The sequence below is a fragment of the Lagenorhynchus albirostris genome, chromosome 1, assembly GCF_949774975.1.
Source record: "Lagenorhynchus albirostris chromosome 1, mLagAlb1.1, whole genome shotgun sequence".
In the NCBI taxonomy this organism is placed as follows: Eukaryota; Metazoa; Chordata; class Mammalia; order Artiodactyla; family Delphinidae; genus Lagenorhynchus; species Lagenorhynchus albirostris.
Genome location: NC_083095.1, coordinates 34272106 through 34296876, shown reverse-complemented (window position 1 = coordinate 34296876; position 24771 = coordinate 34272106). Strand labels below are relative to the sequence as shown.

At 43.7% G+C, this 24771-nt stretch overlaps 1 protein-coding gene across 1 annotated transcript; it reads left to right on the top strand.

Moving 5' to 3' along the window:
* The first annotated feature begins 576 nt into the window (after positions 1-576).
* RDH12 (retinol dehydrogenase 12) lies at positions 577-10417 on the top strand. The gene is made up of 7 exons (XM_060140675.1): positions 577-751; positions 2192-2310; positions 2789-2944; positions 3957-4061; positions 4895-5104; positions 6761-6950; positions 9686-10417. Exons 1-7 carry the CDS (start codon positions 684-686, stop codon positions 9786-9788), a joined length of 951 nt encoding a protein of 316 aa, XP_059996658.1. The 5' UTR covers positions 577-683; the 3' UTR covers positions 9789-10417.
* Positions 10418-24771: the final 14354 nt, after the last annotated feature.

Below are 24771 nucleotides of genomic sequence, written 5' to 3'. Positions count from 1 at the left end.
ATTGAAACAGAACATAAAACACAGTCAAGTGCACACATCAAGTGTGTGACTCAGTGAATTTTCACAAAGTGAGCACACCTGTGTAATAGCAACCCCCCCCAAAGAACAGAACACTACCAGCCCCCCCCCCAGGAGATCCCAACATACCCCACCCCAGTCTCTACCCCTTCCCCACCAAGGGAAACACTCTCCTGAATTCTCTCACCTCTCTCCTGGGGGTTTCTTCCTTGTCTGTCTATTTTAATCACACTGTATTTCAAGTATCGTGGGGTCTGCTGCTAAAGTTAAAAATATTCTCTTTTGCAGGAGTGGAAGTGAGGGTGGTGGAGGGAACACATTCCCTAGATAAGAGAAATGACTGAGGGTGGGAAAGTTAGGGGCAGTTCTCCATCTCCCCTCATTCTCTTTGCCGGTAAGTGTGAGGCTCTGCTCTTTTCTCCATCCTTCTCTCCCAGGACTACATCTCCCAGCAGGCTGTGCTCTGACAGCTCTCGGATTTAAATAGGATTCTGGGCTACGCTTAGAGCCAGGCTGTTGCTGAACACCCAGGAGCGAGAGGAGCTGGAGGAAAGAGTAGCAGCAAGAAGCAGCCAAGAGTTGGAGCCAGACCAGGTGGAGCCCGAGCCAGAGTTGGAGTCAAAGTTGCTCTTGGTAAAGCAGCAGCAACTAAAGAAGTTGAAAAGATGCTGGTTTTCTTGGGACTGCTCACCTCCTTCCTTTCTTTCCTGTATGTGACAGCTCCATCCATCAGGTTTGTCTTAATTCAGTAACTCATTCAATAGTTTACAAAGCCCTGAATTGGGAGCCACGGAGCTTGTAAGAAGATGAGTTCTTAGCTGCTGAAGGAAGAGAAAGGGATGGAGGCCAAGGGAGAGAAAGTCAGGCAGGAAAAGCAGGAAGGAAGGAGGTAGTTATGAATATTGTGGTGAGAAATGAGAAGGAAGCACCTGGGGCTGGGAGAGGAGGGGCGGGTTTGAATTTTGATGCTAGTGGAAGGCTGAGTGGATGACTCTGTTAAGTAGCTTGACAGACATCTTATGGGGGAGTCCTTGCTCTTTCACTCCATTCCCTTGGGTTCCTCTGAAGGTCTCCCTTTCTTCACTGTCCCTAGTCAAGGTGGCCCTGCTGCATTACGGTGGGTGGTCATTGCCGAGGGACTCAGTTGTTAAGTACCAGGCATCTGGGGAAGGGAACACACTCTCTTCCCTTTGAGACTATCCTCAACTAACGTTTTGGGTTGGCTCTTTTGCTGTGGAAGATTTCTGGAGATGTCAAAGAAATGTGTGTTATGAGTAGAGAACTTTTAAATTGTTGATGATAAAGAAGGTTAAATGGACATATCAGAGACAGAGTGTTGCTCTAGGTCCCGTCATAGAAAGCTGGGTTTGGGTTCCAGTTTTGCCACCATTAGCAAGTGACTTGAACTTCTCTGAGCCTCAGCTTTCTCCACTGTAATGTGGGGATAATAACAGAGTGGTTGAGGGAATTAAATTCCCTTGGAAAATGCCTAGCCTAGTGCTTGGCAGTTGGATGATGCTCAGGTGATATTAGCTTTACTTCCTCCCGTCCTATTTTTGGGAACTTATCAAGTCAACTCTATGTAAAAGGATGCTCTCTGCACAGAGGTCTGAACAAGGGAGGTTTTCTCTCTGTGCATGGATGGCGAGTATGAAATCTCTAGTGGGATGGCAGAATATTCTGGCTCTCTAAAACTGGAGAGGCAGCCCAAGAGCCATATTTCCATATGGGACCCTGGAGCTGCTGTTCATCAGTTACTCACCATTGATGCTTATTGAAAGTGAGGGGTCAGGACCGCTGATTCCACTAATGCCCATCCCCCTCGTGTTTTAAGGGCAGGATAGAGAAGGAAGATGACCTCTGGGAACCTCTAGAGATAGGAGCGAGGTATCTCTGTTGTTTAACAAGGAACCATTGGCCCTGGCTCAAGAGAACTTATTCTATTTGCCCACATGATCATTTGTAGCTTCCGGGCACGTGACCTCCCAAGCTGAGCTGATAAGCAGGAGACTGCCTTGCCCACTGGGGAGACGCTGTCCGCTGAAGATTAGCTTCTTTAAGTCTCCTGACAGCAACAAAAAGAAATCCCTCTTTGAGGCTGGGTGGATTTTATGTATCTCAGTCTGGGACTGGAAAGGATGGTGCATAGATGTTTTGTTTCTCTTGCCTGTAGGAAGTTCTTTGCTGGTGGGGTCTGTGGAACAAACGTGCAGCTTCCCGGGAAGGTGGTGGTGATCACCGGTGCCAACACAGGCATCGGCAAGGAGACAGCCAGAGAGCTTGCTCGCAGAGGCAAGTCCTTCCTTTCCATTTCCACAGGGCAGCACCTCCTGTCTTTCTCACTAGGAACTCTACTCATGTTCCCTTATCTTTCCTCCTGGGCTTAGAAATTCTGGTCAGGAACTCAAGGAACCTGGGATTCAAGTCCAGCTGTGACACCAACTTACTCTGTGGCTTAAACTTTCCTTCCTTCCTGCTCCTTCCCTATTTATATAAAGTAAGGAAAACAATGATGTCCGTGTATAATATTGGTCAGGTCAGTTATTCTAAAAGGAGATCCCAAGCCATGTTAAATATCAGGGTGTAAAAACCAGGGTTCCCAGCCTGGGGTTAAGCTGATAGCAAGGAGAATCTGGAAGCGGCAATTTAGCCACTCACTGCTTTAGGGATGGTGCGGGGAATGCTCTGTCCACCAGTCCCAAACTCACTTCCTAGACTCTTCTTCAGCCCAGGGTCTGAACACATTGCTGCCTGTTTGTTTTGGCCCCAGGAGCCCGAGTATACATTGCCTGCCGAGACGTACTGAAGGGGGAGTCTGCTGCCAGTGAAATCCGAGCTGATACAAAGAACTCCCAGGTGCTGGTACGGAAACTGGACCTAGCTGATACCAAATCCATCCGAGCCTTTGCTGAGGGCTTCCGGGCAGGTGAGGCCCTGGGGGTTAGAAAGGCAGGAAGCTGGGTGTGGGAGTTGCTGCTCCACCCTGGACCAGCTCTGACCTTTACATCAGACCCATCATGGATTCCACTGCACAGGTTCTGCCACACGAACCAGCAGGGCAGGGAATTGGCACGGGGATGGCGGGTGGACAGGCTGGGCAGGATCCTTGCCTCAGCAGTGGGAATGGTGGAGGTGACAGCTCCCTGCCTGGGCTTGTACCTTGCCATCGAGGTGTGGCCCTGATGCCACTCTCTTCTTTCATCCTGAGAATCAAACTTCTGTGGCCATAGGCACAAGAGGAAGTTGTGCTGCTGCCAATATTCTTCTGTATCTTGGAAAATGACCATCTTCTATCAAGGACTATGAAATCCATGAGGGACAGGAACCATGTCTGTCTTATTTTACCACTGTATGCCCAGTGCCCAGCCCAGCTCAGAGTCAGTACTAAGTACACATTTGCTGAATGAATGAATGGTGTCCAGGAAGATAACAGCAACTAAAATTAGAAACCCAGGACTTCCCTGGTGGCGCAGTGGTTAAGAATCCGCCTGCCAATGCGGGGGACACGGGTTCGAGCCCTGGTCCAGGAAGATCCCACATGCCGCGGAGCAACTAAGCCCGTGCGCCACAACTACTGAGCCTGTGCTCTAGAGCCCGCGAGCCACAGCTACTGAGCCCGCGTGCCACAACTACTGAAGCCTATGCACCTAGAGGCTGTGCTCCGCAACAAGAGAAGCCACCACAATGAGAAGCCCGCACACCGCAATGAAGAGTAGCCCCTGCTCGCCACAACTAGAGAAAGCCCATGTGCAGCAACAAAGACCCAACGTAGCCAAAAATAAATAAATAAATTTATATATATATATAAAATTAGAAACCCAATGACAGTGGCTACTGAATATCACTGAGATAGGTCCAAACGCAAGGAACAAACACTCAGGACTGGCAGCTAGCTGACTCCTTGCTAACCACATGGTCTCCTTGGTTGTGCTCTTTAGAGGAGAAGCAGCTTCATATTCTGATCAACAATGCAGGAGTGATGATGTGCCCATATTCCAAGACAGCTGATGGCTTTGAAACCCACCTGGGAGTCAACCACCTGGGTGAGTATCTTAGAGTGAGTGAAAAGCGAGACATATGCCATCATGTTCTCTGTAGGGAGATGACCCTGTACCAGTGCTGAGGATCTCCACTGGTCGTCATAGAGACCAAGATTCTGCTAGACTGGAGGTATTGGTTTTTCTTTCACTATCTCTCTCCTAACCAGTACAAAAAAGAGAGCTTATCCTACTCATACCGTTAAGAAACCCCAAACATAGGAGATACCAGGAAGAAGAAGGTCCTTCTTGAATGGGACTGTGGTAATGCAAGACTTGCCAAGCAGGGTCAGGAGTGGGGGTGAAGTCCGTGTTTGGCTGGAGGGGGGGTCATATCTATAACTGAGGACCAAGCAAGCAAGGGTTGGTCCATCGTGGAGGCAGACCTTGAGGACTTGAGGTATGAGAGAGGCTAGTGTTCAGAGCTCGAGGCAATGGCTCTAGTGAGGGGATCACAGAACAGGTTCTCTGATCCTCGGCAAAAGTTATTTTCCCTGACTATTCCAACCTTCCTTCTGTACATGCCCACAGTTGTGTGATCATAACCAGACGGGGGATGTCAGAAGCTAGCAGTTGCTCCTGACCGGGGCAAGGAAACAGGAACAAATAACAACAGATTATGTATATATTGCCTTACCTGGAGTCCAGCTCTGGCCCTTGCCTTGAGGACTCCACTAACTCAGACTGACTGACCATTAACACTGTTACTCATGGTATCAAAATGTTCACACCCAGAAGATAGTGAGCTAGTGATGAAGCCCTGTCATACATCAGCTCCCACACCCCGAGCCCAGGCTGCCGTTCCACTCTTCAATCTCCTCTGCTGGCTCTCCTCACAGGCCACTTCCTTCTCACCCACTTGCTCCTGGGGCAGCTGAAGGAGTCCGCTCCTGCACGGGTGGTGAACCTGTCATCAGTGGTCCACCATGCTGGCAAGATTCGCTTCCACGACCTCCAGGGTGAGAAGTCCTACAACCGGGGTTTTGCTTATTGCCACAGCAAGCTGGCCAATGTGCTCTTTACTCGTGAGCTGGCCAAGAGACTCCAAGGTAAGTCTAGAGAAAGGGCCAGGGTTAAGAAGCAGGGGCTTCAGTCCAGATTAGAGGTTCACAGAAACTTCTGAAGTCAGGATGTCAAACGTGCACATTTCAGTGGCAGCTCTGTGCACGAAGGAGAATGAGGTTATAAAACTGAGTAAAAACAGAGTCCTTGCCCTTGGGAAGCTTAAAACTGGACAGAGGTCAGGAACCTATGAACCTTATGTGCTTTGTCACATCTTATTTCATATTTATCATCTCATCTGATTTTTCACAACAACCTCTTGCAACAGGCAGAGTAGGTATTGTTTTCTTTGGACTGAAGTCCAAAGAAGCGGCCGGCCCAAGATTATATGGCAAGTGAAGGAGTGAGGACTGGAAAGTGGGGACTCTGCTTTAAGCCAGGTGCTTCCTTTGCTGTGCCAACTGCTGAGGTTTACAGGGTGAGCTGAGCTACAGAGCCGCCACTCACTGCCTGGAGTCAGGGTTTCAGATACTTGGGTCTGAGTTCTTGCTCTACCACATAGTAGCCACGTGTGTCTACAAACATGTCCCTTTGACCTCCCTTGATTTCTCCCCTCAACTGTAAAATGAGGTGAGGCCACTCTTGATCCTATGATTCTGTGCTGCCCTGGAGTTTTTGCTGAGCTTCTGACACTGACATCTGTGAATCTGGAGGACCATTTGCTACAGTGAATAAGCCAGAGTTTGGGGAAAATGGTATTTACTATCAGAATGCAGAAACTAGAAGAATAGGGTGATCATTTAAATGAATACTAATAATGACAACAATAATTGAGAGTTTGTGTGTGCCGTATACTATCTGTGTCTCAACTCATTGAATACACTATTCCTATGAGGTAGGTGCTATTATTTTTCCCCTCCCTTCAAAAGAAGAGGTAGGCGCAGATATCTTGAGAAACTTGCCCGAGCAAGATATATTAATTCCGAGGCGAGCCAGGATTCAACTCCAGGCAATCTAGCTCAGAAGTCTACGCTCTTTACCCTACATCGAGGTTCAGACCTTGGCCCTGCAACCAGCCAGGTGTGACCCTGGGCAATTTACTTAACCTGTATGTGATGAGAACTCGGTTTCCTCAGCTGTAAATGGGCTTCTTAATATTACCTACCTCATGAACCTCTTTGAGAGTCAAATGAGGTAACACTTAAAACATGTAGCACAGCCCTTGTACGTAATAAGTACTAAAAATAGTGGAGGCGGCAGGGGTGTCTTGGGGGCATGTTAACTGTCATCATTTCCATCAACACCCCTCAATCTACACCTCATAAAATGTGCTTGCCCGGCAAATGCAATTCACAACAAGGTCCTAGCTTCCTACCTTCTAACAGGATTGCTGCCCCTAAGACCCTCCAATAGAAATTCCAAAGATACCATTTAAGCCAAAGATTAAGATGACACTAAAACAGAAGGATGTTCAACCAAGCATTCCTTTTGGAGCATAGAAGGCTGAGAAGGCTGTAGATCTTTCTGGATAAGATCAATTAATTACTCATGAGATTCTACCTGGCTAGAGGTGGTGTCTTCTGAACACTGGGGTTCTGTTTCCCAAGTCCTTTCTTCTCAATCGTGCATGTTGCTGCAGGAGATGAGCTGTTTCCACGGCCTCGGAGTGTGTCTCTGGTCTAACTGTGCCCTTTTTGCCCTAGGCACGGGGGTCACCACCTACGCAGTGCACCCAGGCATCGTCCGCTCCGAACTGGTCCGACACTCCTTCCTGCTGTGCCTGCTCTGGCAGCTCTTCTCCCCCTTCCTCAAGACGGCAAGGGAGGGGGCCCAGACCAGCCTGCACTGCGCCCTGGCTGAGGGCTTGGAGCCCCTGAGCGGCAAGTACTTCAGGTGCGCAGAGGCCGCATGCGTTCTCCCCATCACCTGTGTGTATGGTGAGGCGGGCATAGGACTCCCTGGGCTTTGCACCCCCAGTGGCCAAGTTTGTGCCTGATGGGGGAATCCAGGTTCACGTTGGGCCAGTAGACCAAATGCTGTTACTTTTCTAGGGAAACTTACATTTGAAACATGGCAAAAGTTGGTTTTATGGCTCTGTTTCAAACCTGTGTGCCACATTTCCAGGTAAGCCTTTGTAGAGCCTTTTTCTCTTCCTTGAAGCTTTTGGCTGACTTCCTTCATGAATTTTTAAATGACACATAGCACAAAACTCCAGGGCAAAGTCACCTGTCCCTAGTGTGAACTCTAGGGACACTGCTCCCAAAGCTGCGAAGACTGGCACTATCTGTTGGAACATTTAAAAATAGACATTTTGATGTTGAGGTTTATCACAAACTCAATGGGCAATCAGAGTCTGGGAATATAGGGAAGCCCAGGATTACATTTCTTCCCATTCCATGACTTGATCCGGCCCACTTTGTTCAAGATGGTTCACTGGTACGCCATTTATTAAGGGAAGCGTTGGAAATAGCCTCAGTGTCCAACAATTGGGGAATGGATAAATGATCATAGCTAATGTTGCTTGAGCTCTTATAACATGTTTGGCACTCTTCTAAGTTTTACGTGTATTAATTCGTATAATCATCACAACTCTGAAAGGTAGATCATATTATTGTCCCCATTTTACAGATGAAGAAACTGAGGCACAGAAAAATTAGCTTGCTCAGGGTCATATAGGTTATAAGCGGTAGGCCTGGGATTTAAACCCAGGCAGCCTGGCTCTAGAGCCGTGCTGTTCAGTGTGGTTGCCACTAGCCATATATGGCTACCGAGCACTTGAGATATGGCTAGTCCAATCTGGGACATACTGTGCGTGTGAAATGTACAGCAGATTTTGAAGACATAGTGTGAAAAACAGAAATGTAAAATATCTCATTAATTTTTATATTGATTACATGCTGAAATAATTTGGCTATGTTGGGTTCAATAAAATATACTACTAAAATTAATTTCACCTATTTCTTTTCACTTTTTAAAAAAATACTTTAAAATTTCTATTGGGAAATTTAAAGTTACACATGTGGTTCACATTTGTAGTTCGCATCATATTTCTACTAGGCAATGCCACCCTGGAGTCTGGGTGTTTAACACCCCTCCTTAATCATGTGATAAAATATAATACAGTCACTATATAAAAGTATTTTTGAATAATATTCAATTAATGGGAAAATGTTAGTGATATAATATTATCAGAAAAAAATGAAATATAGAACTATATAATTATTCACTGTAAATGCATAGAAAACAGTCTGAAAGGATACACAGCAAACTACTACACAGTAGTAGTTACTTCCAGGGAGTTTGAGGAAGAGTCGGGGGGCGGGGGGCAGTGTGAAGGAGGATTTTAACCTTTTACTCTAGGTATTCCTTTATTATTTAAAAATAACTTTTAAAGATTATATATTAATTCATTACTTGTAAAATTAAAATTGTACATTTTTAACAAGAGAAAGATATCCTCCCCAAACTAGGTACAGTATAATCCCAGGTTTTTTTAAATTAATTTTTAAATTTTTAAAATTTATTTTTGGCTGTGTTGGGTCTTCATTGCTGTGCGTGGGCTTTCTCTAGTTGCAGCGAGAGGGGGCTGCTCTTCGTTGTGGCACACAGGCTTAATTGCGGTGGCTTCTCTTGTTGCAGAGCACAGGCTCTAGGTGTGTGAGCTTCAGTAGTTGCGGCTCGCAGGCTCTAGAGCACAAGCTCAGTAGTTGTGGTTCATGGGCTTAGTTGCTCCGCGGCATGTGGTATCTTCCCGGACCAGGGCTGGAACCCGTGTCCCCTGCATTGGCAGGAGGATTCTTAAGCACTGTGCCATCAGGGAAGTCCAAAACTTCTATTTAAAGAAAAACACCATGACCAGTGTGCTCTGCCCCAGCCCCCCTCACCTGCTCACCCCAAAACAAACAGGGGTGCTTAGTCGGGTTCATGGGACACAAGGGGTCTGTGGATAGAATTTAAGGGGTCTTCAAACCTGGATGGAAAGATAATTTCATCTTTAGTTTCACTAACCTCCATCTGAAATTTGCCATTTCCTTTGATTATGAATGTAGGAAGTGAACTGCAGTAGTAGTGATACTTGGTGACTTTGTCCCCAAGAAAACTATAAATAATTTCATGTCACATTGCAATTGTTGCAGATACCTCAGGATGTCACTTCTCGCCAATACTTTGAAATCTGGTAGTGATTAGACCCAGTGCTAGCTCTTCTAATAGAACACATTACTATACCACACATTGTTTTTAAAATATTTTATACTTTATATAAGATAGATAACCCTCAAGGACTTACTGTATAGCACGGGGAACTCTACTCAGTATTCTGTGATAACCTATATGAGCAAAGAATCTAAAAAAGAATGAATATATGTATATGTATAACTGAATCACTTTGAGGTACACCTGAAACTAACACAACATTGAAAATCAACTACACTCCAATAAAATTAAAATTTTTTAAAAGTCAGTACAAAAAAGAAAAGGAAATATTTTAAAACTGCATTTCAATAGTTACTTTTTATCTAATGTATTTTATTACACATTTAGAAATATATTCTGAAGAAGAGGACATAAACTTTTCCAGAGTGTCCATTTTCACTCCTGGATGTTCACCCCCTTTCTATGCCCTCCAGTGACTGCAAGAAGACTTGGGTGTCTCCAAGGGCCCGGAATAACAAAACGGCTGAGCGCTTGTGGAACGTCAGCTGTGAGCTGCTGGGAATCCAGTGGGAGTAGAGCTGGTGGAATAGGCACAGCTGTATGAGGCTCAGTCCACGCCATAAGGAAAGGGGACCGAGGAGAAGGCCCACCCTGCAGGATTGTCCTGGCTGGCTGCTGTTGCGAATCCTGCCCTGCTCTGATACTCCTGACCCTTCTAGAAATCTTCGCACACCCAACCCTCTCGTGAGGCTGGCTCATGGCACGAGACGGTCACACCTACAGAGTATTCTTCTCCAAGACTTGCAGAGTCGGCCACCCTCTCGGACCAGGAGGACTGGGCAGATGCCAGGCTGGGCACAGGGATGGCAGAAGAACCTGGGAAATTGGGTCGATTTCCTTACCAAGACCAACTAGCACGCCCAGCTGAGGTGACAGGAGCATCAACGTCACTTCTTTCCAGGGACTACAGACTCAAAAACTCTTGACTGATCTCTTTCCTCTTTGAAACATTAATCTGGAGTCTGGACCAACTCAGGAAAATCTTGGCTCAACCTTGGCCAATTTTAGTTCCTTCCTCTGAGCATCCTGGAGCAACGATGTAAAGCTGGACCTTCCTGTTTTCTTTTTCCAGTACTTTAAAAAAAATTAAAAACAGATTTTTTCAGCTTTACTGAGATATAATTAACATATTGTGTAAGTTTGGACCGTCCCAGTTTCAATGTAGATGGTTTCTTTTTCTAAAGAGTTCCCTTTTACCTCAATTTTTAGAGAAAATAAAGACTGCACATTCACCTTATTGCCTTATTTATTCTCTCAGGGTAGCAAGGGAGAAATGAAACCAAGTTGTTGTTTTTGTTTTGTTTTGTTTTATTATTTATTTATTTATTTGGCTGCACCGGGTCTTTGTTGCTGCGTATGGGATCTTTGTTGTGGCGTGCAGGATCTTTAGTTGCAGCATGTGGGATCAAGTTCCCTCACTGGAGATCAAACCCGGGCCCCCTGCATTGGGGGCACAGAGTCTCAACCGCTGGACCACCAGGGAAGTCCCAAAACCAAGTTTAATGAGTACTATCTCACCCTACCCAGCCACCCATAACCTTCTTATAATATCTCCTCTGGGTGCAGAATAAGATGGTTCAGTTGAGTATTTTCTCCAGTTTCTTCCAGCTCTCACATTTGATTATCTAAGAAGTGATAGGAGTGACTTAAATTATACAGATGCTGAGCTTCACTATAGATTAAGCCCAGAGGTAATAGAGGACTTCATTTAATTTGATACACAGATGCAGAAAAACCAAACTCTGATAAACCCTCTGCCTAAAATCATAGCTCTTTTCTCTTTTGGCCTCCCTGCTCTCCTCTGCTGCGGCCTTGGGTGACCTGTTTCTTGCCTTAAGTGCTGAAGTTCTCCAAGAAGAGCAGAGAGACATGCCAAATCTTTTAGCCAATTGACCCAAGAAGTTATGTTATTGCTTCCAGTTTGAAAGCATCCAAAGGGCATGTGGTGACAAAAATTCCCTTTCCTTCCATAGCAATTAGACTTAAAAAACAAACAAAAAACTATTTTACTACGGAAATTTTCAAATAGATGAAAGTAAAGCAAATAGTATCATGAAAAACCCCACGTACCTACCTGTCACCCAGCTTCAACGTTGTTAACATTTTGTCAATCTTGTTTCATCTATTTCCCCCATAACATTTTTTGGGGGGTTGGGTAGATATTTTATTTTATTTTATTTTTAAAATTTAGTTATTTTATTTTTGGCTGCGTTGAGTCTTTGTTGCTGTGCACGGGCTTTCTCTAGTTGCGGCGAGCAGGGGCTACTCTTCGCTGTGGTGCGCGGACTTCTCATTGCGCGGCTTCTTCTTGTTGCCAAGCACGGGCTCTAGGCGCACGGGCTTCAGTAGTTGTGGCACATGGGCTTAGTTGCTCCACGGCATGTGAGATATTCCTGGACCAGGGCTGGAACCTGTGTCCCCTGCATTGGCTAGGCGGATTCTTAACCACTGCGCCACCAGGGAAGCCCAAATACAGTAATTTTAAACAAACGTTGCCAAAGGGGAAAGGGAAGGGGGAAGGACAAATTAGAAGTATGAAATTAACATATATAAACCACTATATATAAAATAGATAACAACAAGGATTTACTGAATAGCACAGGGAACTATATTCAATATCTTGTAATAACCTATACTGGAAAAGAATCTGAAGCTGTACACCTGAACCTAACACAACATTTTATTTATTTATTTTTAAATAAATTTATTTATTTTATTTATTTATTTTTGGCTGCTTTGGTTCTTTGTTGCTGTGCGCGGGCTTATTGTGGTGGCTTCTCTTGTTGTGGAGCACGGGCCCTAGGCGCATGGGCTTCAGCTGTCGTGACACACGGGCTCAGCAGTTGTGGCTCATGGGCTCTAGAGCGCAGGCTCAGTAGTTGTGGCGCATGGGCTTAGTTGCTCTGTGGCATGTGGGATCTTCCCAGGCCAGGGCTTGAACTTGTGTCCCTTGCATTGGCAGGTGGATTCTTAACCACTGCGCCACCAGGGAAGCCCTAACACAACATTTTAAATCAAATGTAGTTTAATAAATAAAATTAAAAAACAAAAACAAATATAGTCATTTTTATCAAATTGGAATCTTCTCTCTCTAGAACATCTTTTTCAGAGAACAGAATGCTAACAACATTCAAAAGATTGTTCTTTAAAATATATGGAATCCTTAGAGTGTGTGTGTTTGGAATCCTTTGGGCTATTACATTTTATACTTTTTTGTTTGCCAGATTACTTGCTAGTATGATTGGCTTAATGAAGTTCATCCGATTCTTGACTTGTATCAAATATCTGAAGTCTGAAATTTGAAAAACCTCTTTGTATGTTTTCTAAGAGACTCAGAGAGCTTGGGGCCAATTGCTGGGGGCAGGGGGCTGATAGCCTCAGTCTGGAGTACAGGGGCTGGGGAATGGCAACTGAGCAGGGCCTAGGACTCAGGACCAAGATAGAAGCTTGAATATAGAATCCTCAGAGTCTGTGAATGCTAGAAGGGGCCCATCTAATTTGGGGAGGCAGATGAAAGCAATCTGAGTGGGAATCTGACACCCAAGAGGGAAGGACAGCCTAATGGCCTTAGGAACTTTGTAAGATGATGGCTGACCTTAAGGTCATGGTGTTTGGTGGAGAAATACTTCCTCTTGAGTTTTAGGGCAGGGGTTGGGGAAGATGGCGTTCCCTGTGTTATCACCTAACCCTGGTCTCTGGAAAACACAGAAATTGCCCCAATTCTGCTTCCCTAGTCATAACTTCCATACTGTAGATTCCCTCACTTCCTGAAGAATGACTACTTGAAACATGCCTCCTTTCCTGCCATCCTAGGCAAGTGGCATAGCTTAACCAGTTCAAGGAGGTACAGGCTGGAGGTGGTTACTCCTGACCACAATGCTATGCTGCTTCTCATTGAAAGAAGTCTGTGAAATATTATTTGGCCAGGGAAAATATTTTAAATTGGAAGTTTTCTCTCCTATCAAATTTTCGGATGCGTTTATACCTAACAGCAGTGATGCCAACTATGGGAGAGCTGAGAAGCAAAGAATGCAAAAAAAACAGAAAACAAAACAAAACAAACAAAAAAGCCCAAAGAGGTGTGGGTATTGACTTCACATTTTGTTGGTATTTTCGGGCTATCAAGCAATCATTGTTTCCCTTTCTCCCTTGTTCAGATTCCGGACTCCGTCACTGCTTGTGGCCTCCGGGTGCTCCCATGAGACAGCCTCCCTCAGCACTACTCCCCTTTTGGAATCCTCTCATGCACAGGCTTCATCTTGCTTTTGTGTAGCTCCCTGCCCAGCACCAAAAATGTTGTCTCATATGTTCAGCCTGGGCAAGGAATAAGTACCAGCCTTGGCCTCTTGCTATGTTTCCTGAAGAGACTTGCCCCAAGGTCACCACCACACAAGGGAAAGGCCTTGGCTCAGCACAGACAAGGCTGGGAATCCAGTGGCTGAGTCACCCTTCCACTTTCCCATCTCTGCTCCCTAGATTCTCCCATGACCACAGAGCCATCTGCCTTGCAGTCTGTGTGTGCTATAAATACGGCTTCCAGGCTTCCTGGCTTCCTGGAAGAGTGCTCCTTACAATACAGGAGACAGAATCATGGATGAAGGCCCAGGAATGACAGTCACCGTGGATTTCTCTGCTCCTGGGTGTCTCTCCAGCTGCCCCAGGTCACTGCCTTCACTATTCCTGGTTTCTGTTATGCTTTGAGACTCTCAGCCAGCCTAGCCCAGGTGAGGAAAATCTTTCCCTTTGGCTCCACTGAGATTGGCTTACATTTCTTAAAAGTAAAACTTGTCTGGGAAACTAAAGGGAAAGGAAATCAAAGAGACATATGAAAATTGAGAAGCAAACAGTTCCAGACCACAGATTACCTAAGCGATGACCAGCTGCCGCAGATGACCTTAGCTGGCACTTGGTCCTTGTCCAGTTCAAGTCTGTGCTATGTGTCACCATGCCTTCAAGCCCTGGAGGATCTACCTTGTGTGTTTGGCCTCTTTTACAAGACAGACACCCACTTTGAGCAATCTTAGGCCAAAAAAACCCATGAAATATTTTGCTCATAAATTCAAAGACGGGTTGTAACTGAGAAGTGGGAAAGTGCAGGGATAGATCTCAGAAATAACTAGAACTCAAGAATCAAGCTTCCTATATATGTGCCTTTCTCTGGATGTGGGCTTCATTTCAGAGTAAGTGGCAAAACACTCGGCTGTTGAAAACTCTCAAGCTTTACACCTTGTGGTTTTTACCATTGAAGAGGCACTGCAGCTATTTTCTATTTTTAGTATTTAAAGAATCTCAGGTTTGGCTTGGGTCTGATGCTCACTAGGAAGCATTCAGCTATGGTGGGGGGGGAAGAGTCATGTGAGAATGTGACAGCTGTAGAGGTCGCATTTCAAATCAGGGAGAAAAGAGTAGACTGTTCAACAAATGATGTTGAACAAATAGCTATCCAGGGACTTCCCTGGTGGTGCAGTGATTAAGAATCCGCCTGCCAATGCAGGGGACACGGGTTCGAGCCCCAGTCCGGGAAGATCCCACTTGCCACGGAGCAACTAAGCCCGTGCACCATAACTACTGAGCCTGTGCTCTAGAGCCCGCAAGCCACAACTACTGAGCCCACGTGCCACAACTACTGAAGCCTGCGTGCCTAGAGTCCATGCTCTGCAACAAGAGAAGCCACCGCGATGAGAAGCCTGCGCATCACAATGAAGAGTAGTTCCTGCTCGCCGCAACTAGAGAAAGCCCACGTGCAGCAATGAAGACCCAATGCAGCCAAAAAAAAAAAAAACCTAAAAGTATTAGAAGAAAATATAGGAGTATATCTTTAAGATCTTGGAAGAGGGAAGGTCTTTTTGAGATATGAAAAGCAAAAAGCATACAGGAAAAGAGCGATACAACTAAAAAACACACCAAAAATTAAGTTAAAAGTCGTGATGTTGATGGGTATGCTTGTAATTCAGGTCAGGTATCCTGGGAAATAGACTCTGAGATGGACATTTGCACACAGGGAGTTTGTGGGGAGTTCTCTTGGGATCAATACCTACGGGGGAGTGATGGAAGTAGGACTGGGCAAAGGGCAAAGTGGAACTCTGGTGCAGTCTCAACGAAAGCTTAGATGATCCTGATCCCACAGGGAGCTCTGGAACTGAGTTGTCCTGAATTGAGGAAAGGAGGTTGACTTTTATTCCCCACACTGACCAGTCAGTGGATGTGGGCAGCTTCCAGGAAGGGGGCATGACCTGGGTGAAGGCAAGTTCTAGAGAGAGACTCAGCTGTGAGCTGTCAGCTACCTACATTCCCAGCATCTGGGGGAATGGGTGCATCGTTTCTGAAATGAAGAAGATGGTTGGCACCCCACAGCATCTGTTACACTGATATATAGATCAGAAAAAAGAGTAGTAATCACATTATATAAAGAACTTTTACCTCTCAATAAGAACAAGACATAGTACCCAACAGAGCACTTTGCAGAAGATATAAACAGGAAATTTGCAGAAGAAATAAAAATGGTTAATACATCTTAGTAATGATCAGGGAACTACAAATCAAAACAAGATGTAATTTTTCAACGATCAGAATGTGAAAAATTAGAGAGCTTAACAAATTTTGGCAGAAGTCTAGGAAACAGATATTTTTATATACTGCTGGTATGAGTGGAAGAAATGGTGATGCCAATTCTACCCAGAGATCTACTTCTCAGTATCTGCAATAACATTACTACATGTGTGTAAGGAGGCATTGCTTGTACTAGAAAAAAAATGGAAACAACCTAAAAGTCCATCAATTGGAGAAAACTAAATAATCTTTGGTATAATCACACAATGAAGTAGTACATTTGTATTTGGGGTAATTAGTCCAAAAAGATGATTATACACACACACACACATTTATATAAATTGATGAGTTGCAGAATGATGAATATGTGCAGGTGATAAGATTTATATTTAAAAATTACACACATCTAACATGATACCATATATTTTCTATGGGTACATATATAAGTATGTAACAGTACAGAAAAAGGTCTAAAACTATATACAATGAACACACAAGAGAGGTTGCCCTTGAGAAGAATTATGGGAAATAATATTTCAATTTAAAAACAAATATTTTACTTGGAAATTAAAAATTAGTAGTTTCAGCAGATGCTGTTCGCTACCACTGTCACCATGGCCCTGAATAACCTATGGCAGTGTTCTCAACCCTAGCTGTATTTTAAAATATATAAAATGCCTCAGGACTTCCCTGGTGGCACAGTGGTTGAGAATCCGCCTGCCAATGCAGGGGACACGGGTTCCAGCCCTGGTCCGGGAAGATCCCACATGCCGTGGAACAACTAAGCCCGTGCGCCACAACTACTGAAACTGAGTGCCACAACTACTGAAGCCCGCGCGCCTAGAGCCCGAGCTCTGCAACAAGAGAATCCACCGCAATGAGAAGCCCACACACTGCGCTGAAGAGTAGACCCCGCTTGCAGTAACTACAGAAAGCCCGCGCGCAGCAATGAAGACCCAACAACGAAGACCCAATGCAGCCAAAAATAAATAAACAAATAAATTTATTTAAAAAATATATATATATAAAAAATGCCAATGCCTAGGTCTTACCTCAGATTCATGTTTAATTATTCTGTTCTTGGGCAAAGTTTTGGAAAGTCCTGGATGATTTTAATGTACAGCTGGGGCTGTGAACTGCTGATCCAAGACAATCATGGTGAGCATATTTCCCTTGCAAGTGATTGGTTATGGAAAAAGCATGTGCCTCAATCATGGGGTATGGAAGCTTCTGGGAGAGGGCTTCCTCACTGACTAAAAAGTGAGACACAGGAAGAAATTTTCTGTCTTCTTCTGTTGGACATTGTCATGGCTGAATCTGACATCTGAATCTACCACAATTATCTTGAGTCATGAGTGGAGCTGAGCTGGCCCAAAGACCAAACTCACATGCTGAAGATGGTAGAGGGAAAGATAGAAATAACCTGGGTCGCTGACGATAAAGCAGTGAGTCACCGAATTAGCCAAGAGTGGATTGCCCTCCCTTAAGACTTGTTACATAACACGATAAATGGTCCTTATTGTTGAAGTCTATGTCCTAACTGACACAACAGTATTATGTTGAGCCATATAAAATTGCTGATATCTTACCATTTTTTAAACCTACTTTTTTCCATCATCACTGCGGATCCAAGGCAGATGTCTTCCTGACCTACTTTCATCACCTTCAATTTCCTTATCTGTTTCATTATATTTTTCTCCACCCCAAAGATCTGTCATCTTTCATTAATTTCAGTATCCACAGTGATAACTGATCTAACATCCTAGTACAGAGTCTTAATAGCTCTGCTATTCATTCACAGGTATTCATCCAAATTTTAATCTATATGTACAACCTATTTTTTCTACATATGGATATATGATATCTCTTAGCCAAAACAATCAGCTGAGAAGATCAGAAAATACGTTGTACAACTTGTTCTGATAGAAGGTAGATTAACTGCTGTAACAAACAATGCTAAATTTTAGTGGCTTAATGCAAAAAAGTTTATTTCTTGCTCTTGTCATAGTCCAATGGAGGGAGCGGAGTGGGAAGGTAGCTCTGCTTCACATGGCTTTCAGCTCAATAAAATCACTGATTACGTGGTGTTAATCACCCAATATTTTGTGTTGTAATGGCAGCAGTTATTTAACTAAAGGATTTTAAAAAATACAAAATGTACTTGTATTCAAAGTATATGCAATTTAAATATATTTTCATAAAAATGTAAATTAAAGAAATAAAAAAAAATTTTTAATGTACTTTTCTTCTAAAATATTTAAATTATCTATCAAAATTAAAAGGCAAAATATAAAACATTATAGAGATGAATATCAACATTTTAAATCAAAATTATTTAAATAAACTAATTTTTTTAGTTTTAAAAAATTTAATTATCTCTATGAATTTTTATAAAAATAAAACTATTCATGATTCTAGTGTTCAATGTCCCTTTAACCGCCAATGTAAACAATGGATATCATACTTCATGCGTGTTTCCTCTACACCTACATGTCTATCAATTTAAAAGTAATATAAATTAATTATTTTGTAGCCTCCGTTATACGTGTTGCAAATGCACACATATTGAAATATGGAGAGACAAGAAAATAGACACTCAGCACTACTACGTGAAAATGATGCTCATTTTAATGCAAGTCTCCATTACGATCATGCTGAGAAAGAATTTGACAAGTTAATTAATTGTCTTTTCCCCAACTGCTTCCTCTCTTCAAATTCTGCCTGCACTCAGAAGCAGCTGCACAATCTACACACCTTGAGAGCATTTGGATGCAGTCAAGGTGTGTTCCCCTGGGGCTTAAACAATGTTAGTCATGGGAGCCGATGTCCAGGGTATCAGGTTGTATTATGTCAGAACTGAGCACCAGAGCCTAAGTAAAAGAGATCTCCACATATTCTTAAATATATTTACTATTCTCTAGCACTAGTATTTGAAAGTGTCCTGCACGTCCACTCAGAGTCAGTTCCCTGATCTCCTCAACACTGACCTTTTCCTCCACCCCTCTTCATCTCCCATTCCCATGACAAGGACCACACCTGGGCACTTTGTCATCACATGAACTTGCAGCTTCTCAGATATCTTAACTTCCAACATCCCCCTCCAACCACAACCTTCTGCTCCCCCAGTTTTTTCTCTTGTCAATTCCCTGTGCCATTATCATCCCATCTAGCAAAGGCTAGAAGAATCCAACTCTCGGATTCCTACACGCCAAGGGTGCTGCTGGAGAAAATCACTCAACCTGGCAGACTGGAGCCACTCTCAATCACTGGTCCTCAGTGTCAACTGGGCTTTCAGTGCTGCCTGATCACCTGTTCTTCCACAGTCAAGGATGGATCCAAGGAAGCTTATACAATTCATGGGATCATCTTTAAAAGAATAATACACAATTACAGTTACAAAATTAGGTACAAAATTGGACATTGATTTAGAATGAAGAAACCCACCACCCCCAACCAAAAGTAATTAGAGCCGTGGGAATTTAAGATCTTCTGAGATCTCTTTAGGTAATTTGACAGCAATGCTTGCATAAAAATGCCTTCAGAAAGCAACTTGGCTTCCCCCCCACCCCCACCTAGAATACAACTTCCAGCAACTCCCTTAACGCACAGGGGCCCAAGTAAGCTTCAAAAACTTCATAGTGAAAATGCCTCTTAGGTTACAATATGGAGAGGTTCACGTCCTCTCCATATTCTCAAGCCACTCCACCCAACAGCTCCCTTGAACTATTAACAGTTGATTTCTCCTCTGATTTCATGGAGAACTGGGAAGCCATCAGTCTTAACTCCCTCAACTTTCTGCTACAAAACCAGCAAACTTGTCTATATCCCACTCATATTTTCTTCCTTGCCTCTTTCCACAGTGGAAGAGGTGTCACTCCATCCATGAAGATTGTTTAATCTTCATGTTGAGAATTTCTCTTAACATTTGTCTCCTTCTTTCATCAAAGATGAAGTTCATGTTTCTATTTGTTGCCTTCCTTGGCTCTTTGGGGGTGGTTTACAAGTAGAGCCATGTGGAACCTAGAGACCCACACTTGCTCCCTTGGCTTCTGTGACCTGCATTCTTCTGGTTCTCCTCCTCCTTCTGGGACTTCTTTGCAGGTTCTTCTTCCTCTACTTGCCCCTTAAATTGTAGATACCCTCACGCCACCATTAGATCATTCATTTATTAAAAAAAAACACACACACTTTGTGCCAGGATTGTTGCAAGCATGGGCGGTAGGAAGTGAGCCAGAGAGATCCTGTTTCGGCCCTCACTACAAGGACATGTGGCAGAAATGCCCATGCTAGTCTGGGATGGAGGGAAGAGATCTAAGGAGACGTCCTAAACCAAGCAGCATACGCTTAACAAGACTTGTTCACTAGGTGAAGAGAGGTAAAAAGTGGTCCAGGCAGCAGGCTCAGAGCGGGCAAAGCATATATCATATCTGAGAAGCTGAAAGAAGGGAGTTGGGGGTGGAAGGTGAGAAATGAGAGGTAGGTAGGGATCCAGTAAGGAGGGGCCTTATGAGCCCTGGTGAGAATTTGGATTTTATTATTATTATTATTATATACATATATTTTTGGCCACACCACATGGCATGCAGGATCTTCCCTGACCAAGGATGGAACCCACGCCCCCTGTGTTGGGAGCTTGGAGTCTTAACCACTGGACTGCCAAGGAAGTCCGAATTTGGACTTTATTTTGAGGGCTACAGGAAGCCTCAACTACTACCCAAACTTGGTAACATCTCTGCTTCTACTTTTCCCCCTGACTAACCTGTGCTCCATTCTGCAGACAAAGTGACCTTAAAATTTGTCACGTCACGTCACTCTCTTGCTTAGAACATTTTGGTGTCCTTCTATTATCCAATGGGTTAAATCCCAAACTCCTTAACAAGCTTACGAGACCCTACATAACCTGGTCACAGCACGCTGACCAGGCTCCAGCCTGATGCGATTTCTTTGATTTCTCTCAATTAGATACTCTGTTGTCTCTGGACCCCTTTCTCCCGCTACTCGTATCCTGAGCATCATGTCTGCTGGGAAGCCTTCATTGGCCTCCCTCCAGTCTGTATTCAGTACTCCTTCCATGAGCTCTCATTTTCACCCTGGACATCCTCTCAATATTTAATATATGAGACAATAGCAAGTGACCGGGCATCTTCTATGACTCTGTAAACTCCAGCATACAGCTCACAATATAACCTTAATATTTGTTGAATAAATAAGTGAACAAAAAATAAAATAGGGGATGTAGTCAATGTCTTCTACAATCACTTCTAGCTCTAAAAAGTACATAGTTCTTTGTAGGTGCTGTCTGATGCAGGTGACTTAGGAACAGTTCAATAATTTACTTTTAAAAAGATAGTGGGAGTCAAATTTCTATTCATTGAATTCCTATTTCCATTAAACTGGAGTAACTACTATATTGGATTTTTTCCCTCAGCTCAAAGTTTCTTAAAATATCAATACAGAAATGAAAAGAATCTTCTCAGCTTTTCTTTAAATATGTTCAATCTTGCCCATTTTCCCTACAAGCAAAGAATGTTTTTCTCTCTAAGGAAATGACTTCTATACTGGTAGTTTCCTTAAATGAACTATTTCCATTAGTTCAATCCAATTAAAAAATTCAGCTAAAGTTTACTGACAGCCCATCATGTGCCAGGCTCAGTTCTGGGGATATAAATAAGGCATTTGAACTTATAGTCATTTGACCAGCTTACAGTCTGGAAAAAGACTCTTGAGCAGATAACTTAAAATATGTTTCACTTTCTCAACTATTTCTGGTTCAGGACATGCTATATTCTTTACAGTTTAATTCAAACATCTTTATTTACTAGTAAATAATGTGCAAGTAATTTGTGGGTGAACTCAAAGGTGAGCAAGAGATGATCCTTGCCTTTGAGGAGCTTATGGTCTATGAGGGAACAAAAGGACAAGTAAAAAAATGACTGTCAGGAAGGCAGAATAGGGGAGTTTTAAGAGACACAGAGGGTTAAAGGAGTAAGAGTCCACATCCATGGGGCGGGAGCAGAGAAGGAAGTGGGGAAGCAGAAAACAAAAATGTTCTCAGCAGAAGTGCCTTTTGAAAGGGGCCCTGAAGTACTGATAGAATTGATGTAGGCGCCTTATGTAAATGGAATCATATATTATTTGTCCTTTTGTATCTGGCTTATTTCACTTAGCATAATGAAAAGACAATTTTTATGTAATCAAATGTGTTGCTCATGAGTTTTTAAAATACACTGTAACAGGGCTTCCGTGGTGGCACAGTGATTAAGAATCCGCCTGCCAACGAAGGGGACACAGGTTCCAGCCCTGGTCTGGGAAGATCCCACATGCCGCGGAGCAACTATGCCCATGCGCCACAACTACCGAGCCTGAGTTCTAGAGCCTTCAGGCCACAACTACTGAAGCCCGTGCGCCTAGAGCCCGTGCTCCACAAGAAAAGTCACTGCAGTGAGAAGCCCGCGCACCGCAACGAAGAGTAGCCCCTGCTCGCTGCAACTAGAGAAAGCCCGCGCACAGCAACGAAGACCCAATGCAGCCAAAAAAATTAATTAAATAATAAATAAAATAAATAACTAAAATACACTGTAACAAAAATAAAAGGACCATGAAAACCTAGAAAAACATGTTTGCAACATATATGACACACAAAGGTCAAATGCATTACGGTGGTTACCAGGGGCTGGGGACAGTGGGGGGACGGATAGAGAGTTAGTGCTTAATGGGTACAGAATTTCAGTTTGGGAAGATGAAAAAGTTCTGGAGAGGGACAGTGGTGATGGTTGCACAACAATGTGAATGTATTTAATGCCACTGAACTGTACACTTAAAAATGGTTAAAATGGTAAATTTTTTTTGTTGTTGTTATGGGCATTTTAACCACAATAATGACAATTAAATGTTTCAAGGATCCTTGGGTTTGTATCTGCTTAGAAAGACTTCCCACGCCTGAAGATGATAGAGTTGTTTATTCTTCTAGAAGTATTGTTTGTTAATATGGAGTTGGTAGGAGAACCAACTTTTGCATAGGTGTTTGAGGTGAAGAAAAAAGGCTTCTGCAACAGTCAGGGGAGAAAGTGACAAGGACCTGAAGTAAGGTGATGCAGTGGAAGGGCCAGTGTCTTCCGACTGGGAAAGTAGGATGAAACGATTTGGCTTTCAACTGGATATATGCATGGAAAGTACTTGAATGTTTGTTGATCGAGAAGGGAACAGAAAGTCAATACAGAGAACACCTGAGGTTTCTAACCCAGGCAGCATGCACAATAGTAATAATAACATGAATTGATTGATACTAATATTCACTGACACAGGAAGATTAGGTTTGTGGGTGGAATAGGATGTGTTCCATTTTGGACATGCTACTATTTTTAGAGGCAGGCAGGTCAGCCATCTGGGTGAGTTCCAGAAAGCAATCAAAAGGTGGATCTGCTGTGGAAAAACATTAAGGGGGAGAAATTTGACTTGGAACCCAGCCAATCAAGATGATTGCTGAAGTTATGGGATTGTATGGGAGAGTATAAGAGTGTCAAGAGAGAATGGATAAGACCTTGAAGAATTTTAGCCCTTCAGTGGGATGAAGAGGAAGTATAGCCAGAGCAGCAAATAATCTGTAGAAAAGGTACTTGAAAGGGGCTTGACGAAAGGGTTTTAACAACAGAAGACTGGAGGGTTGGGGTAGCGGAGGTGGTTAAAGAGTTCCAAGCAGAAATAAGAATGTGAAGAAATAGCGAGCAGGAAAGCGCTCCACCAAAGAAGCCCTTCAGTAAACCAGATGTTGAATAAATTTGTTGTAGAATCGGAGGTTTCAAGGATGGGTTAGTCAACGTCATTACTGTGGAAGAGAAGATGATGGCCAAGAACAGGCCATTTCCCTCAGGGTAACTGTGACTATTGACATTTGGTTGCTTGAGCATGAAAAGTCTGACAGCATTTGATCTACTTCACTTAAGCTCCAGCCAAAGATATCCGGTAAATTTGGAATGTCTCAGGTTTCTAAACATAGTCAGCGTCCTCTATCCTAGGGTTAGGCTGGGTGTTCCAATTTCCTTTGTTGTGACGCATCTTTGTGCCAGCTCCCAAACAGGTGGTTTTCAGTCTACCTTCATCATTACTTTTTGTTTGTTGTGTTTGTTTCTGAAGTTTTTTTTTTTTTTTTTTTTTTTTTGCTGTACGCGGGCATCTCACCGCTGCGGCCTCTCCCGTTGCGGAGCACAGGCTCCGGACGCACAGGCTCAGCGGCCATGACTCACGGGCCCAGCCGCTCCGCGGCATGTGGGATCTTCCCGGACCGGGGCACGAACCCGTGTCCCCTGCATCGGCAGGCGGACTCTCAACCACTGCGCCACCAGGGAAGCCCTGTTTTTGAAGCTTTGTTAATTTTTTTAAATGAGAAATGGGATGAGATCATGTTTCCAGGGAAAGGTGATAATGGCAGCAATGTTACTGTCCATGGTTCAAGTATCATACTGCACATGTGTGCTGTCAGAGGGTGGCAAGAAAACTATCTAAGCCCACCTTGAGTTCTACTTTCCCCAAAGACCCTACACCTGGTTTCAGAGTCACAGTTTGGTTGCTATTAAAAAGATACGTAGAATTAACAGCTTGAAAAAAACTTCAGAGTTCCATTTTTCATTCTCAGCCTGGCAAAGATATACAAAGTTTGATAACTGTGGGAAAGCAGGCACTTGTCCTACAGTGCTGGTGGGAGAGTGAATTGCCACGACCTCTTTGGAAGGCAACTGACAATATTTACCAAATGCACATGTCCTCTGACCCAGGGTATTCGAGACAAGATGATTCCCTGCAGCATAATCTGTTGTGGCAAAGATGGCAACAACCTAAAATGTCCATCAACAGAGACTGCTTAAATAATTATGGTGTATCTTCACCACGAAATACTTTAGGCGTTACTGCTTCTTTATGCATAAGATAGCTCTGGAACTATACGTTAGAAACT